The 17,183-nt window shown below is 37.3% G+C and overlaps 1 protein-coding gene across 8 annotated transcripts in view; it reads right to left on the bottom strand.

Annotated features, from left to right (window-relative positions):
• The window catches only part of LYST (lysosomal trafficking regulator), a 177,552-nt gene that overhangs the window by 108,503 nt on the left and 51,866 nt on the right, over positions 1-17,183 (bottom strand). For all 8 annotated transcript variants that reach the window (XM_035724098.1, XM_027587647.2, XM_027587628.2 and 5 more), the window contains 7 exons: positions 14,680-14,770; positions 10,486-12,565; positions 8,005-9,034; positions 6,106-6,267; positions 4,284-4,437; positions 2,082-2,308; positions 1,500-1,566 (listed from right to left, as the gene is read on the bottom strand). In XM_035724098.1, the coding sequence (XP_035579991.1) occupies positions 1,500-1,566; positions 2,082-2,308; positions 4,284-4,437; positions 6,106-6,267; positions 8,005-9,034; positions 10,486-12,565; positions 14,680-14,770 (3,811 nt within the window). The remainder of the gene's footprint in view (positions 1-1,499; positions 1,567-2,081; positions 2,309-4,283; positions 4,438-6,105; positions 6,268-8,004; positions 9,035-10,485; positions 12,566-14,679; positions 14,771-17,183) is intronic.

The following is a 17,183-nucleotide window of genomic DNA, read 5'->3' as shown; positions in this document are numbered from 1 at the left end:
ACCAAAAAGACAGGTCATAACAAGTGTTAGCAAGGATGTAAAGAAATTAGAATCCTCATATACTGCTGGTGGGAATGCAAAATAACACAGCCACTTTGGAAAACACTCTGGCTGTTCCTCATCTGATTATACACAGAGTTACCACTGGACCCAAAAGAAATGAAAACACATGTCCATATAGAAACTAGTACATGAGTGTTCATAGCATTATTCGTAAGAGCAAGTAAGTGGTGATGGTTGCACAACTCTGCAAATACACTAAAAAACACTGAATGTATATTTTAAATGGGTAAACTGTGTAGTATATAAATTCTCTCTCAATAAAACTGTTATTAAAAGGTAATGTAAGGGGCGCCTGGGTGGCTCAGTCATTAAGCGTCTGCCTTCGGCTCAGGTCATGGTCCCAGGGTCCTGGGATCGAGCCCCGCATTGGGCTCCCTGCTCCACGGGAAGCCTGCTTCTCCCTCTCCCACTCCCCCTGCTTGTGTTCCCTCTCTCACTGTATCTCTCTCTGTCAAGTAAATAAATAAAATCTTTAAAAAAAAACCGTGCTATAAATATTTTTTAAAAAGAGGTAATGTAATAGAATTTCTCAGAGCTAAGCTAGAAATAAGTCTTCAGATCTAAAGGACCCACTAAGTGTCCACCACAATAAATATAAACATACCCATATACTAAATAAGTAAATGGAGAAGGAAAAGCTTTTCTTTACTGAATAAATATAAAAGGAGTAATGGAAATGGAAAATCACTATTTGGCAAATACCACAGTACTAACAATTTCAGTCAAGAATCATCAATGGGTGCTGAGGATTAGTGGGTTCGAGTATGATGAAAAGAAAATATTTACATAATCTCAAGTTATCTCCCCACAAGATACTTACTAATTATAAAGAGAAAACAGTAACTTTACAATGGAGAAACTAGGCAAGACACCACCTTAACCAAATGATCACAGTAATAAGATATGGACATCAGGAACCACAATATGAGGCACTATGAAAGGCACAATGTCACTTATGAGTTGTTTGCCAAAAATGCATCACTCGAATTTAATCATGAAGAAACATCTGACAAACCTGAATTAATGTTTCATGTATGTTAGACTTCTCCAACTAAAATTGAAGTTTCTATTATATGTTGCCATATTATATATTCATTATGAATTCCTCAAATGTCTATGAAAGTACAGAGTGGAAAGTGGACCCAATGTCTGATAAAGCAGGAACACAATACTTAGACTGGGGAACAGTCCTTGCAAGACCACTTCTGTGTACATGACCCTGAACAACTCACTCAATCCCTTGGAATCTAGACAGTCCTCTCTATAAAATCAAGATACTTATGCTATGTCTATCGAACAAAAGAGATGATGCATATAAAGCTACTTTTGAAATCACAGGGCACTATCCAATGGAAGTCATTATTATCAACTCTTCATTTCACATAACAACAAAATAATTTCAAAGCTATTGTGTAAAACTAACAGTTTCAACGCACCTTGAAAATCAGAATCAGCCTGTGTTAAAATACTCAAGAACCCTCCTAAAAGATTTTTCACAGTTCCCTGAAGATTAAAAAACAAAACATAAGAAATTAAATTTCTTACCTCATGAAAGCATGAAGCAACTGTAATGTCATAATAAATGATTTGATACTCTACTGTATATACATAAATAAATATTTTCAAGTAACCGGGAAGAATGTTATGTGTACAATTACATACTTTTCATTTTCTTTTTTTTTAGGTGGTTTATACATTTATTTTTTTCATACTGTTTTGGTTTTCTGGTTTTTCAAAAACAATGACTATATATTAAGTGTAATTTATAAAATATTGCCCATTCTCAGAAATATACAAGGATTAGTTAGCCAATGACATTTTTTATGCTGCTTTAGTGAACTATGGAATTAGAAGATTTTTAGAATACCACTTGTACATAAAAACATATCTAAGTTATTATAAAAGATAAATAATCATCTCAAATAATTTTCAGACAAGTTGGGTTCTAAATAAGAGATGAGTGATTGGGGCATGTGTGTGATAAATATTCACCACATTTAACTAAATGCCTCTTTTACCTGTTGCATGAGTAGAAAAATATTCTTTTCCTTCTGTCTGATGATTTTCAAAAAACTCTCAAATACATGGGCAAGTACATCAAGTTTGGCTTTACCAGTAGAAAGCAAATTTAATTCCAGCATACAAATCTCAGGATATATGATTTCCCCTTCAGTGAGGTTTTCAAGCAAGTCCTTTGGGCTGCTTAATGCACTGAAAACTTCTGCTTCAGGCTTCAAATCTACACCTGAAAGAGGAAAAGAAAAGATGATTTTTATTCCCTAAACACTAAATAAACATTTCAAATCTCACTTAACATTTAGGAGATCTTGTGGCAAAGTGCTCTTTATAAGAAGATTCTCACACAGCCTTTTCCTACAAGGCGACTTTTGATTACAATAAGTATCCTGGATAATCCAGTCTTGCGGATATTTTGAAGATAAATGAGTAGCTTAAAAGTAATTTTGATATCTTCAATAGAATTACAAATATCAACAGTAACTTTTATAGACATGTGGTATAGATTTAACACATTTTCTCTGACACAAGTGGGAAAAAACACTATCCCAAACTTTCTGACCCCAAAATACTTAAATCACAGGCTAGTTCACCATTTGCCTGCTCAGATCTCTGTGAAAATAATAGGTTCAGTTATTGGTTGGAGGAATTCTATACTTTGTCTTCCTCATAAACGAGAAACAGACAGACACTGTCACAGAATATTACATTTTGGAAAATTTGACTGACGTGCTCTTAAAAGTGACTGCTGTGCTGTTTAAAAAATGTTCATCTAGTTAAGAAATTTATAAATGTCTACATAGACCAGAGTTCTTTAGAATAAGATCTAATCAGCAAACCTATAAAAAGGAGGAAGTCTGCCATTATAAAATGTCAGTATACTGATAAAACCTACACCATTGAACTAATATTTTTTCAAAAGCACTTGTTCAGAAGGTGGGGGTGGGAGGAGATGGAGGAAGGTGGTCAAAAGGTACAAACTTCAAGACAAACTACAAGACAAATAAGCACTAGGGATGTAATGGACAACATGAGGACTACAGTTAACACTGACATGTGATAAATAAAAAAGTAGTCAGCAGAATGGAACCTAAAAGTTCTCATCACAAGGAGAAATTTTTTCTTCTTTTCTTTTTACTGTACGTATATAAGATGATGGATGTTAACTTATACTATTGTGGTCATCATAATATATGTAAATCAAACCATCACGCTGCATACCTTAAACTTATACAGTGATGTATGTCAATTATTTCTTAACAACACTGGAAACAAACAAGAATAGTTTCATAAATCAAGTAAGCTATATGAATACCTGTGTGTGTGTACATATACATATATACATACATAGCTTCTTTCAATTTGTGGCTGTGCTTTTGTTCTTTTCACTCTCTTTATTATACACAAATGAACAAATACTTGCTATGGGTCCATCAAGCCCTTCTGTTAGGACATCCATGATTATGCCTTCACGCAATGGGAAAGAGAAAACAGACTGAGGAAGACAAGCTGCTGGAAACTTAGTGAAGACTAGCAGTACTGGGATGGTCATAAGGTCAACATTAAAAAGATGGAGCCTTCCAGAAAGCTCTTGGCTCCAATCAACCCATCTATTCTGTTCTACCCAAGTTTTAAACCCAGAGACAAAGGATCATATGCAATCCTAGGGACAGGTTGGGTTGCGGTGAGCTAAGAAGAAATCTGGGCTGCAGCATCCTTGGATGTCACAAAAAGATGTCTGTATTCCTTATATTAATCAATCTTTATAACAAACTGCCTGAAATGCTCTTCCTGTCAGTATCTGTCTGGATAGTTTTTTTAAAAAATTTAGGCCTCAATATAAACCAAACATCTTCAGTGAGGCCTTCTCTGACCACCCAATCACTATCACATCACCCTGTTTTATTTCTTCATATTGTTCACTTCTGACACCTCCTGTTTGTTTTTTCTACTGGAGTATCGATGAAAGCAGGGACTCTACCTTGTATTCTCAGGTATTCAGTCAATGTTGGCAATAACAAAATATATCTGTTTTACGTTGACTATATAAACACCAGAATCTATTGTCAAGATCAAATAAAATCAAAGAAATGCACTTTTTAAATTGCAAGGCAATACAAAATTCTATAGTATTACTGTAACCATTTTGCTAATTAATAATCTGATTTGCAAATCCAATCACAAGTATTTCAGTGATATTTTACCATCATCTCGGGTTTCACTATCCTCAGGATTGCTCTCACTGTCTGCTTCATAGCCTTCTTCTTCGACCAAAAGTTTGAGACTACAACACTGGGAGTCCTCAGCTTCTTCTGAAAAATCACCAGGTTGGGATGACAATTCTTCAGATTGATGACTCTAAAAGATCAGTGCAATTAGAAGGCAAAAGTTGTAATATTTGCTCATGATTGGTAATAGAATGTTTATTACTCAAAAATCATTTTAAGGGGGCGCCTGGGTGGCTCAGTCGTTAAGCATCTGCCTTCGGCTCAGATCATGATCCCAGGGTCCTGGGATCGAGCCCCACATCAGGCTCCCTGCTCAGTGGGAAGCCTGCTTCTCCCTCTCCCACTCCCCCTGCTTGTGTTCCCTCTCTCGCTCTCTCTCTCTGTCAAATAAATAAATAAAATCTTTTTAAAAAAATCATTTTAAAGACAGCTTCAGTGTTTTCTTTAAGAAAAAAACCTCAGGAATCAATATGAAGCACTATAAATTATGAAATTCACACAGCAAAATTTTCCAGAATCTCTCAACTTTATTAACACCTCAGAAATGGGGGTCTCTAACAGATGAAGCTATAGGTCATTTCAGTTTTACTGAAAAAGAAGTCTAGGAAATTTCACTTTAGTTTTACAATAGGAAATGACTAAAAACCACAATGAGGTGGAATTATACTTCTTACAACTTAATGCTAGCAAATAAATACTATTTTTACACATTTGTTCATGTAAAAAGACTTTTCCATAGGATTTTTATAAATAAAATGTTTCATAAATTAGATAACCAGAGGAGACATAAAAATTGTTCAAAGGGATTAATTTTAAAATTTCAGAATCCAGTTGTCTATACACAAGCATTTCAGAAATCAAGAGTTTCAGCATTAACTTCTGGTGCAATATCCTGCAGCATGAAATCTTCCTTTTCTTATAAAAATGCTACCAATATCTTCACTTTGGGACACATTTTCACTGAAAGCATCTCAGAGTACTTTATCACTGCAACATTAATAAAAGGTAGAATAAAGTAGTATTTTAACATTTTCCAGTAAACCAATTGATTCAGGAATATGATAAAGGCATCAGTTGCTATTTCAGTAAGTTTTTTCAAGTTATTACAAACAGCAACATAAAATATTGTGACAGAAGATTATAAAATGTCATATATATGGCTAGACTGTGAAATTAAGAGAGAAGTTACATAAAGGACAGTTTTACTAAGAACTTACATAAAGATAAAGGACAATTAAGGGTAAAAGAAACATAAAAGAAGAGGGTAGTGAACTAAATACGCATCACAGTTTCAAGAAAAAAATTAAAATAGTTCTTTTAGAAAAAAATGTTAACTTAAAAACTATGACTGCTAATTTCTATGCAAGTACTAGTCATTTTTATGTTGAGTGATTTAAAATTAAATTGAATAGAAGGTTCTGGAAATATTAACTGTACCAATATAGGATCAGAAAAGATACCTGAGTCATCACCATCCCTGAATTATCATTTAATAAACTATCAGTTACATGTAAGACTTATCAAATTAAATAATAAATTTCTATCTCACTGAGAATAACTCTTAGTAAATTGCCAGATTAGATGAAAACAAGCATGTCACGTTGCTCTCCTGTTTTTTATGATAGGGCACTGAGTAAATACTATCCAACCCACAAGACAGAGATACGACCCCCAGAACTCACCTGACCAAATCCTGGCCCATGTGTTCTAACCACATTCATCAGGGCCCTAGTCGCATCCCACATACGTCTGCCTCTGCTAGTCATACCCAAACAACACAACTGGATCATCTCCATACCTTCTCAGTCATAGCATCATGGTGTTCAAAATCTGCTGAATGATTCCCCAGTGCGACTCGAAGCAGGGCATCAAATAAAGGCTTTGCTAATTCTGTTTCAATCACCTTTGACTGGGAAAGATGGTCCCTCATTTCAAACAATATGTTTTCCACAGACAAGTTCTAAGGTAAAATAAAGGATACTAAGAATATTAATAACATGTTTTAAAAAATTAAACAGTGACAAAATAAATAATATTTGCTTAATAAGGAGAAAGCTAGTCCATTTATTTGCAGTAGATATGAAATTAAAAGGACTATAAATATCTAGCTCTTATACAAATACCTACTGTTACAATTCATAGTAACATTTTATTTATCAAATGCTTCACTCATCTGATTTCATTCTGAATTTCAATGGATCACAAATTAACTGTATCATACACAAAAGAGATTAGTTGAAACTCCAGAGTTTTGATTGACCATCTCTACATTTTACAAATGCCTTATGCTTAGAGATTCGGTAAGACTCTAAGAAGTACTTATATTCCAATCCTTTCCTCTCTCTCCCTTCTTTATTCCCTCCCTTCTGTCTTTGAAGGAAACTCTTGCTGCTTGCCTACGTCCCTACATTAGGTGATGAGGCCAAAAGATGGATATGAAGCTGACTTCTCCCTTAAGGAATTCCCTCAGTCTGGTGTAAGAAACAGATATACGTAGACAAGGTATGATGATGACCACACTAGAGCTATAAACAAAGTTCTCGGAGAAACAAAAAGACAGAAGGTGCCTGAGAGACCTGCCAAGTGTCCCAGGGGAGGGTTGTATGAGATGGACAATGAAGAACAAGTAGTAGACAGCAGGCCTAGAGGCAGAGGAAGAGAGTGTGCTAGGCAGAAGAACACGTTCAGAATAACAAGGAGTGGCATCTTGAGAAACAGCCGGCTAGCTCAGTATGGTTGATGGGCAGCATGGTGAACAATGGCAGGACATGAGGCTAGGCAAGGAAGTAAACACAAGACACTGAAGGGCTCTGTATGCTATCCTAAAGCATTTGGATTTTTAACTGTGAGCAACATGGAGACATCAAGATTTTTTAGATAGGAGGAAAGAGGGAGACAGGAACAGCAGTATGGAGAGCCTGCTGGCTGACCCAACAGTTGGTGATGAGTTATTAACAGGGGGTCTACCACATTTGAAGTTTTCTTAGAAGCAGGGCCTGAAACTGAGGATTCCCTTTTCAGCTGAGGAATGTTCTCAGGAAAAATCTGTAAGGTCTTGAGGGAAGCAGAATATATTGGGGTTGGGGGGTGGATATCCAGGCAAAAATGTGGTTTCAGAATGAATGCGTGGCTCCAGCCTAATTCCATGGGAAGCTCTGGAGCCTGAACTGTACCACAAAGACTGTCCCCACTCCACAGAGCTATATCCACCCATCACTGGCTATAAGCATCCTTCTCAGGCATCTATAGAAGGGTCGTCTCCCATGAGCTAACGGCAATCCTTGGGCGATAACTCAGATGTGAGTCCTGGTAGCAAATGGCAGATGGCTGTATCAGCTTAGTAAAGGGGATCTGAGCAGGGCACCAAACAGCATCACATTGAGATTATAAAGTCTGAACTTTGAAACACAAAGTCCATTATTACTCATCTGACACATGATCTGTATCTAATGCCTTTTAGGATTGGTAACTTCGACACATGTGGATTCTGCATTCCAAACTAAACTCTAAACTTCTTGAGGGCAAGAACTGGGTCAGGTATTCCTCTGTCCTCCACAGTACCTGGTACTGTGCTAAGCATACAAGAGCTTCTCAAAACTTAGAATCTTTGGAAAAACAAAATGACAATAGTTTTATGTTAGAACTTTGAAATACATAAATACATATATATAAAGCTGAACAAAGGATAAGTTATTACCTGATTAGGTAACTCTAATTCCATCTTTTGCTGACTAGCTCTGGCGCTATGAAGACAAATGGCCAGAAGGGCTTCCAAAAGTCGTATGCTCTGAAGTGATGTCTCACTTTCTCGACTCGTAAATACCTTTGCTTCCTCAGGAGCAGCTTCAGTAGCTGAAATATGTCCCACATTTATGGAAGAAATATGCTGTGACTCTAATTTACTTACACTGTCAGCACTCTTATTTAGGCTACCCAGTTCTGATGGTGTGGGGTTTCTTTTTCCAGTTAAAGATAATAAATCTTCCTTCGTGGTGATCTCAGATTGAGAAGTTCTACTTAAATCTTGGTTTTCATGTACATTTAGGCCTCCTTCCCTTTTCCCTTGCTCCTCTTCATGACTTCTGAACAGTTTTTGTATGATCATAAACATTAATTTATGGCAAGCCTGGAAACCACCAAGCCTATAAAACTGTTTCTGGAAAACAGGACTCAACATGTAGATCCAACGACACATGGACCAAATATCTGCTGCTTGGTGCATATGTTCGGGAGAAGGCAAGACCAGGCTCTCGGGAGATAAACATGGTGGCATATGATGTAAAGGTTCACTCGCTGTACTGTCATAGCCAGAAGTATCTTCTGAATCATTGGCTGACTCTCTATCAGATTCTGCTTCCTTACTTACACATAAGAATGCCACACAGAGGAACAGGTTTATCATGTTGATATGAACATCCTGGTTAACAGACTTCCGTTTCTTCGGATAGGCTTCTTTGAGGCTGGCATAAAATTTGCTAAGACTCTGAGGAGAATCTGAGTAAGCTTGCTGGTTACGAAAAGAAGTACCTACATTTAAAGATGACAATTCCTTCTGTTCAACGTCTATTCCATCAATAGCTGGAATTGAAGAATCTTTTTGTTGTTCCCCTAGGCTGATTATCAGAGTTTCAAATGCTTTTAGGGAATGACTTCGAATACCATCTAAATAATTTAATTCAATTATTTGATTTACTCCATTACAACTTAAAAACAAATCTCTTATTACCCTGTGAGAGAAAAAAAATACACAAGATCTTACATATAGAAACATCATTATAGATTGGTACATATACTATTTAAATATGTCATTGCTGCATGTGGCATATACTAAACACTAATCTAATTCATCAATTGTCTGGCTGGTGTTCTTCATTAGAGCAGGATCTCAAATTACTTTCTAATTACTTTCATATACATCCCTCTTCAAACACTGCACATATGACTCTAGCATCATTTAGAAGGAATGGATTACATGCAACCCAAACTAAATGAAGCAATTCAGGAAAGAACACTTTCCCCCAAATGGCAGGTTCTGTATAAATTCTAAATGCCACAACCACCTCCACACTTGAGATGGACAAACTCTGAAAACAGGCAGGCATGTGTGTGTCCATTTGTCTGTCTGCCTGATGGTTTATTCAGGATTTTTTGTTTGTTTTACATCTGCACCTCATAAAGGGAAGGAACCAAACTACAGATCTGAAGATTTTCAGCTGTCTCTGGTGAGTCTCATGGGTCTGGATCACTGGAATCAGAGTAGTAAACTAATATAAGTCAGCTCAGCAAAGATCCAGGTTGTCCACAAATATGCCAAAGAGTTACAAAACTTGCAAATCAAAGTCAGTTCTATTTGAACAATGTGAGAATATCAGAAAATAAAAAAAATTGCAAAGATAATGATGATAGGTTATATTTTATTATGTTTTTGAAATGGTATACACATTAATTTGAAAGACCAGACTACCAGAAGCAAGCTTTTTTTATGTAATTTATTTTTAAGTACCAGACTTGATAATTACAAAATCTGAAAAACTCATTGGTAGAATTCTAAGTAATTTTAATTTTAATTTTCTTCTTTTTGCTTATCTGTATTTTCTGTTTTTATATACATTGTGTATATAATACATGTAAGTGTGGTATTTAAGAAATCATGATCCTCTTAAATCTACTGCCTTGACAAATAATTATCATTTTAGGTATGTGTGTATTTTACAAAGTTGTAAATAAGTGGGTGTTATTTTTAATTTTGTATGTTTTATTGATAAAATATTATAAGTACTTTCTCATGTCACAGCATGCTCTTCATATATATCATTTTTAATGGCTAGTCATATTCTGTCAAGTAAATATAAATTAATTAATTTAACCTTGCCCCTGCTATTGGATATCTGTGTTGTGTCCATCTTTCCCCTCAGAGGTATAGTTAAAACTTTTTTCCACTGAGAAATTAAAATCAACAGCTCTATGCGCTTCTCTATACCCCCTCCAGGAAACTGAAATAAATAAATAGATAAATAGATCGAACAACCAATAAATGAAGGTAAAGCAAACTCTGACATGGGATGGGAACACTTTTTGTTGTTAAACTAAAATTAAATCCTAGGAAAGAATAATGGGGAAAGACAGTCAAAAGCATACAGTAAGGAAAAGGTATCTGCACACGTGCACACATACAAACCTTGATTTAAGCAGAGTAGGCAGAGTTTTTAAATAAATCTGAAGCACTTCCTGAGGCAAACACTGGTCATGATGGCTACATACATGAGTCGGAGCTGACGTGATGCTAAGGTGTTGACAATGATGTGCTAACTGAACGCCTCGCTGGAGCACAGGATTAAATACGGAATTATAGAGTTTCCACTGGACAACTACATTGCCTTTCTGGATTAGACTGCAGATGTGATTTGCAACCTGTACACTACGTAACCTATCTTCTTCAAAAACAAACTTCTGATAAGCCTCTAAGGCATCCCATTTCCACAGCAAGTCTTCAGATCCACTGCTGGGCAAGATCCCTTGAAATTTGTAGGAAGGGCTGGACAGACTTGGGGAAGGTGCAGCATCACATAAGTTTCCCTGCAGTGTCTCTTCTAATTTGGCCAGTTGATCAGGGTCAATGGTACAAATATTGCAAATTGCTTGTTTAATTTTTTGTGGTGTCTCGGCTCCTCCTAACTGATCCAAAATAAGCTTGTTAAGGATATTCAAAATATGCTGCTGAAAATGCTTCAGGGCAGGCAGCTGAAAAGCATGGAGCAAAGGGATGATTACGGATTTGGGATCCATGCAACAGCATATTCCGACGTTCTGGATGCCCGACAGAATCTGAACACAGGTGCTGCTCAAGGAAGCCTGCTGGAGTAAGCGTAAGCACTGATGAGCGCACACCGCGATACAACAGCACCGCTCGGGATAATGAACGTCTCCATCTGCAGTCTCTTCAAATGGGTTTTTGGAAACCTGGTTTTTAAAAGCCGAAACCAGGAGACCTGAGAGGTCTCTGTGGTGGTGCATAAAGTGAGAATATTCACATCGTCGGTGCCTTTTCCTTGTACACATCGAATGATGAAGTTGCTCTGATTTCACTTTTTTGACGGTGCTCATGATTTTCATCACACTATTTATGAGGGCTTTCAGATGTTCTGAGGCCTCAGTGGGAACTCCATCTCTTAAAACCAGCCATTCCATTTGAAGAACGGCTGTTTCAAATAAATTGAATCCGTGGTGCTGAATGAATTCTTGAACCAAATCCATGGCTTGACTGAAGAAGAAGGGATTGGAAGCTGCACTTTGAAGACAACAGATCAGGATCTGCAGAACCCCTTCCAGAAGCTCCGGCAAAAGAAGGGCTCTATGACGATACTTTGAAAACACAAAACCTTCTCGAACCTCCTGTAGTGTTCTCTTCTGTCTTGGTGCAAAGGGGTCAGGCTGCTTTTCTAGGCAAGTTCTAATTTTTAAAGCTGCTCTCAGCAATTCCGTTAAATTTTTCCTAAGATTTTCTGGCATCATCTCTGCAGTACTAATATCTACTGACATAAGATGCAACACTGTTCGAAAAAGCATCCGTTGAACCAAAGCCACCGGTTCTTCAGTCCAACCTGTAGAAAGCATCTGACTCTCCAAGTTGTCGCTTAGATTACAGCAGTCCCCAAAGCCTGTTAGAAATTCAGTCAGTGTGGGCACTACAGTGGCTGCCAGAGCAGAATTATGATTCAAGGTCATGTCAAACTTACAAACCTTCTCTAATAAAGATAACAAAACATGACATAAGTCAAAAGGAGAATTATTCATGTGACTGATAATAGACAAGGCAGCTGGCTCACTCAAAATGTCACTGTTTGACTCCTGTCTTGGAATAATCTCCTTGGAATTTTCCAAAGCCATTGTGTCAGGAGGAGTCTGTTCTTTGGTTGATAAGTGGTCAAGTTTAGCTGTAAGGTGGTCGTCTTTAGGAGACTGTGTTACAAAATGCTGCAGCAGACGGGGCCTTCGATGCTTATTCATCGCTATGCTCTTGTCGTCTGAATTGGCTTCTGAGTCTGAGGTGGAGAGCCGTGTCTTTCTTGCATCTCTTATCGAATAGCGGTGGGTAGTTTTACGCTGCCGTCTGCTTTTTTGAAAAATGTTTACTTTTGCAGAAACCTGACCAGATAGGGCACTTCCTTCTAAATATAATTTTTCCTGAGTAGATCTTTGTGAACTTGAGTTCTTTTCTTTGGTCAGGATTATATCAGCTGAGAATGATAGATTAAAATCTGATAAGATAAAGAAAGAAAGTTTAGAACACCTTAATATGTTTTCAAACTCAATTGGTATAGGTGGATTACTCTCTTATTTATCTTCCACTTCAGGAGCTTTCCCTCAGTTTATTTTTCCTGGGCTGATTTCCTTTAACTATTTGTTTTGTCTCTGGGTCACTTACCCCTATACTTACTCTTCTCATGTACTCTATGTACCAGGTAGTACTGGTTCAAAGGATACAAATTGATTTTGAAAACAACAAAGGAGAACAAAATTAGGGACATAAATCTGATTTAAAACCATACATTGCATTCTGACATCAACATAAGAGACACTAGATTATCTGGGATTTAGCACTACTGTTCCCACCATCTTACAAATCTCCTCTAATAGTGCCATTAATTAAGAAACAGAAGTATATTATAGTCTCAAAAAAAGCATTTATTTTATAGCCCTGGTATAACTTAAGAACTTTAAGATGTTCCAAAATTATTTTAAAATCATATAATAGATACCAACTGTTCTCCAAAATTGAGGTTAAAAGAGTTTTTCATTCAAAATATTTACTGAATGGGCCACATACTGAACTAGGTACAGGCATCCCTGTTGCATCCTCAGTGCCCAGAACCTAGGATCTGGAGTGTGGACCATATGCAGTATCTATTTCTTGGGGAAATGAATAAATCCTCCTTACTAATTAAAAAGTTAGTAAAATCAGTCTTTCCCTTTGCAATACTACATAGTAAGATCTATGTGAAAAATATAGTTGCAATTTAGAATGAATAAATAATCTATAAATAAAAGATCTGTGCCTTAATTAAGAGAGGAAGGGGAGACATTGAAGAGTCTGACAAATTCTACCTACACAAAAGATGCAGGCAATGAAGATAACTTTCCTAAAAGAACGCTAATCGGCTATCTTAAGTGAGAAAGAATTTGTGAATTCTACAAATTCAGAAGAAAATGAGAGCAGAGTTAGTGAATCAACAAATAAGCAGGATAACAATATTACAAGACCTTAGACAATTCCCTAAAAAGAGAGCTCTTTATCAGAAATGTATTAAAAATGCATATATGGCATTGAACTACCAGACAGAAGGATTTATGTTAACCTGAGATATCGTGAAACATCTCACAATTCACATATCCAGAAATGGTCAAGGGGAAAACTGTTAAACTGTTAATTCCTCCACTGAAACATTCAAACTAAGTTTCATATACCTAATATGATATAGATACGTGTATGTGTATGTAATTTAAAATTTTTTTTCAAAATGAGATACTAAAACTGTGTTGACCTTAAGTGTAATAATTCTATCCAGGCTTGAAACAAAATATTACTTCAAATTAATCCTTTCAAAGAACATTAAAAAAAACTAAACCAAATTGCAAAAGTCATCAGTAGAGTACTGGTAATAAAAAGCAGTTTTGGTTTTTTTTTTTATTAGAGAGAAAGAGAGAGTACAAGCAGGGGGGGCAGCAGGTAGAGGGAGAAGCAGGCTCCCCACTCAGCGGGGAACCCAACGTGGGGCTCGATCCCAGAACCCTGGAATCATGACCTGGGCTGAAGGCAGCCGCTTAACCGACTGAGCCACCCAGGTGCTCCAAAAAGCAGTCTGTAAAATAAGCGAAGGAAGGGCACCTGGGTGGCTTAGTCGTTAAGCGTCTGCCTTCAGCTCAGGTCATGATCCCAGGGTCCTGGGATCAACACCCACATGCTGAGCAGGGAGCCTGCTACTCCCTCTCCCTTTGCCTCTCTCTCTCTCAAATAAAAATAAAATAAAATAAGTGAGGAGCTTTCATTTCTTTCTTCAAACTTTCCACTATCCATTTCTCTGATGGGGTCGCACACCTAGATTGACTCCTTCTGCTAAGTGTTCTGCTTCTTCATATATTTTCTGATCATTGTTATATTTGAATAATCCCCTAAGAAGCACCATCGTTTTTGTATTATTAGCAGAAATAAAAATGCGTCTGCCTAAAGAATTTCTCCTGTCAAGCATCATGCTAATATATACTGTTCTGAATTTGAATAGTATCAACTATTAAGGCAGAAGGAACTTTTCCATGGTACTTCTTTCCTCAGTGGAATTTTGGAAACACAAGTGATGTGATAAAAGAAACATACCTGCTGCCTTTTCTTCTTGAACAGGTATCTTCCATACCAGTGGAAGGAGTGATAGAAGCAGAGTAAGGAGTTCTTCTCTACATGTCAATGCCTGTATTAGAAACAAAGCAATCCTTCATGTTCTGAGGTCATGAGACACTAATTCCTAGTACCTTGTCTTAAATTGAACCAAAAAATCCCTTTTCTTGAAAGGTTGCATTTGAAAAGCTAAGAATCAAATTAACCTATCTTAAATCCAATTAAAGCTGTAGTACTTCTCAATTTATAAACCTTTCCAAGGACAGAAGAATGTAAGAGTATTTGACGGTATTTAGCACATTCTTGCTGATTTTTCCCAAAATAGCTGTTATTACCACCATGCACATGGCAAGAATTTCTCATCGCTGAAAAAACAAATTTGCTAGGTGAAAATGAAAAGTTAAGCCCTGTTAATTAGCAAACCAATAACATGAAGTTACTAGAAAAACAAAATCTTCATGCAATTAAATGTAAAACTCAGAGAACACAATTTTAAAAAGAGAAATTGACATTATTAATAAATGATATATATATATAAAGAAAGACTTATTAGTGAAGATAATCTAATAAATATGTATTGACTGCACACTATGTCCACAGCACTTACTGTCTTACCCTTTCTGGAGGATATGGTCCTGGAGAAGGTCCCCTCATTTGGTCCATAAAATACATACACACAAACAGTTAAAGAACAATAGAAGGCATGTAGTATAAGTCAGTACCTGGGTGTGGTACAGATATTAAGCTTAGGAGTTCAGAAAAAGGAATGATCATTACCAGTTAGAAGTGTGGAAGTGGGACTGGAGCTAGAGAGCTAGACTGGGGCACCGGGGACATGGATGGTCAGGGAATTAATGACAAATCAAGTTAAAGTTCCTCACTTCAGTCAGTGCAGAAGGAGTCAGTAATATAATCAGATTTGCTTGTTAGAAAGACCACTCTAGCCACTGTATAGAGGACAGAATTGGGGTGGGAAGGGAAAGGGATTGATCAGTGTTAGAGGCAGGGCAACAATAACCCAGATGACAGAGAATGATAAACGGAAGTGCTCTACAGTAAAACTGAAAAGGAAACATTTTTGAGAAACTGCAAGGAAGAATTGAAATGACTTGCAGTTGATTATCTATGGAGTGTAAGGGGGAAAAAAAGATCCACAAGAACTCAAAGAATTCTGGTTTAGGCAACAGGTGACTGATAATGTCCTCACCAAGATAGGAAATTTAGGAGTGGTAATAGGTTGGGATAGAGATGATGGATCTATTGTTTAGACACACTAACTCTGAGGTGTCTGTGGGATATTCAAATGGAGAGAGCTTTTTAGTCAACAGTTGGATATATAGATTTGGAGCTTAAGAAAAAGATGTGAAGTACATAAAAAGACTTGGGAGTCACTGGGGCAGAAGTCAAGGACACAGATTTCCTAAGGAGAGAATGCAGAATGACAAGAGAGGACAGATGGGAATGGAGCTCTGGAGAGCAATACTTCAAGAATGAAGAATGGTAGTGCTGGTGAGAAGCCCGCCAAGGAGGCCGAGAAGTAGCTCCCCCAAAGAGATGTAGAACGAGAGAAATCAAGGGAAGAGAGCGGATGGGAAAGAAGAAAGCCAACCAGGTCAAGAGCTGTTGTTCTTTAGTTGTCTAAGATAATGGCCATAAAGCATCTGTCAAGCAGAGGGTCACTGGCAACATTAACAAACTCAGTATTAAGGTAGTGATAAGGATACAAGTCAGATTGCAGTAGGCTGAAGAGCTGAAAGGGAATGAGAAAGCAGGTACACAGCACTCAGACTATTCCTTTTAGTGCCCTGGTTATGAAAAGGCTGAAAATACTTCAAAAGTAAAATCTGAGCTTCTTTTCAGGCTTAGAAGACCCTTCATGACGTGATTCCTACCGACTTGTCCAGTTTCAACTCCCACCACCAACCCTGACCCATCCCCACATGTCCAGCTCTGAAGGGTTTCCTGAACACCACAGGTCAGGTCTGTACTCCCCAGTATGTCTTCCTCACATGCATTGCTCTTGCAATTCTCCACCATCATCTTCCCATCTGCCAAATGCCAACTCATTCTTCAGGCAAGTCTTAGTTCCTCTGTGGAGAGACTTCTCTAATCCCCCCTCAGCAAGTTAGAGATCATGTTCCTGATTGACTTCTGGTACAGCAAACAACTTGCTGAACTGTTCATGTCTGAATGCCAGTTTTCCTCCATGATTCAGCAAATATTTACTGAGCCCCTACCATGTGCCAGACACTTTGGATGGAGTGATGAACAAGGAAGACAAAATTCGCCTTCTCACAAAGCTGACACTTTAGCAGGGGAGATGGAAAATAATGGGTAAGACAATTTCATACAGAATGCTGTGCTATGAAGAAAATTAAACAGGACAGGGATTATAGAGTGACTAAAAGGAGGACATTTAGATAGGCTGTTCAGAATGGGCCACTTGAGCAGATATGCAAAGAGAAGAAGGAATCCATGCAAAGATT

The sequence above is a fragment of the Zalophus californianus genome, chromosome 15 (genome assembly GCF_009762305.2).
Source record: "Zalophus californianus isolate mZalCal1 chromosome 15, mZalCal1.pri.v2, whole genome shotgun sequence".
Taxonomy (NCBI): Eukaryota; Metazoa; Chordata; class Mammalia; order Carnivora; family Otariidae; genus Zalophus; species Zalophus californianus.
The sequence above is the reverse complement of the archived record's forward strand: the minus strand, read 5'-3'. Positions and strand labels throughout refer to the sequence as shown.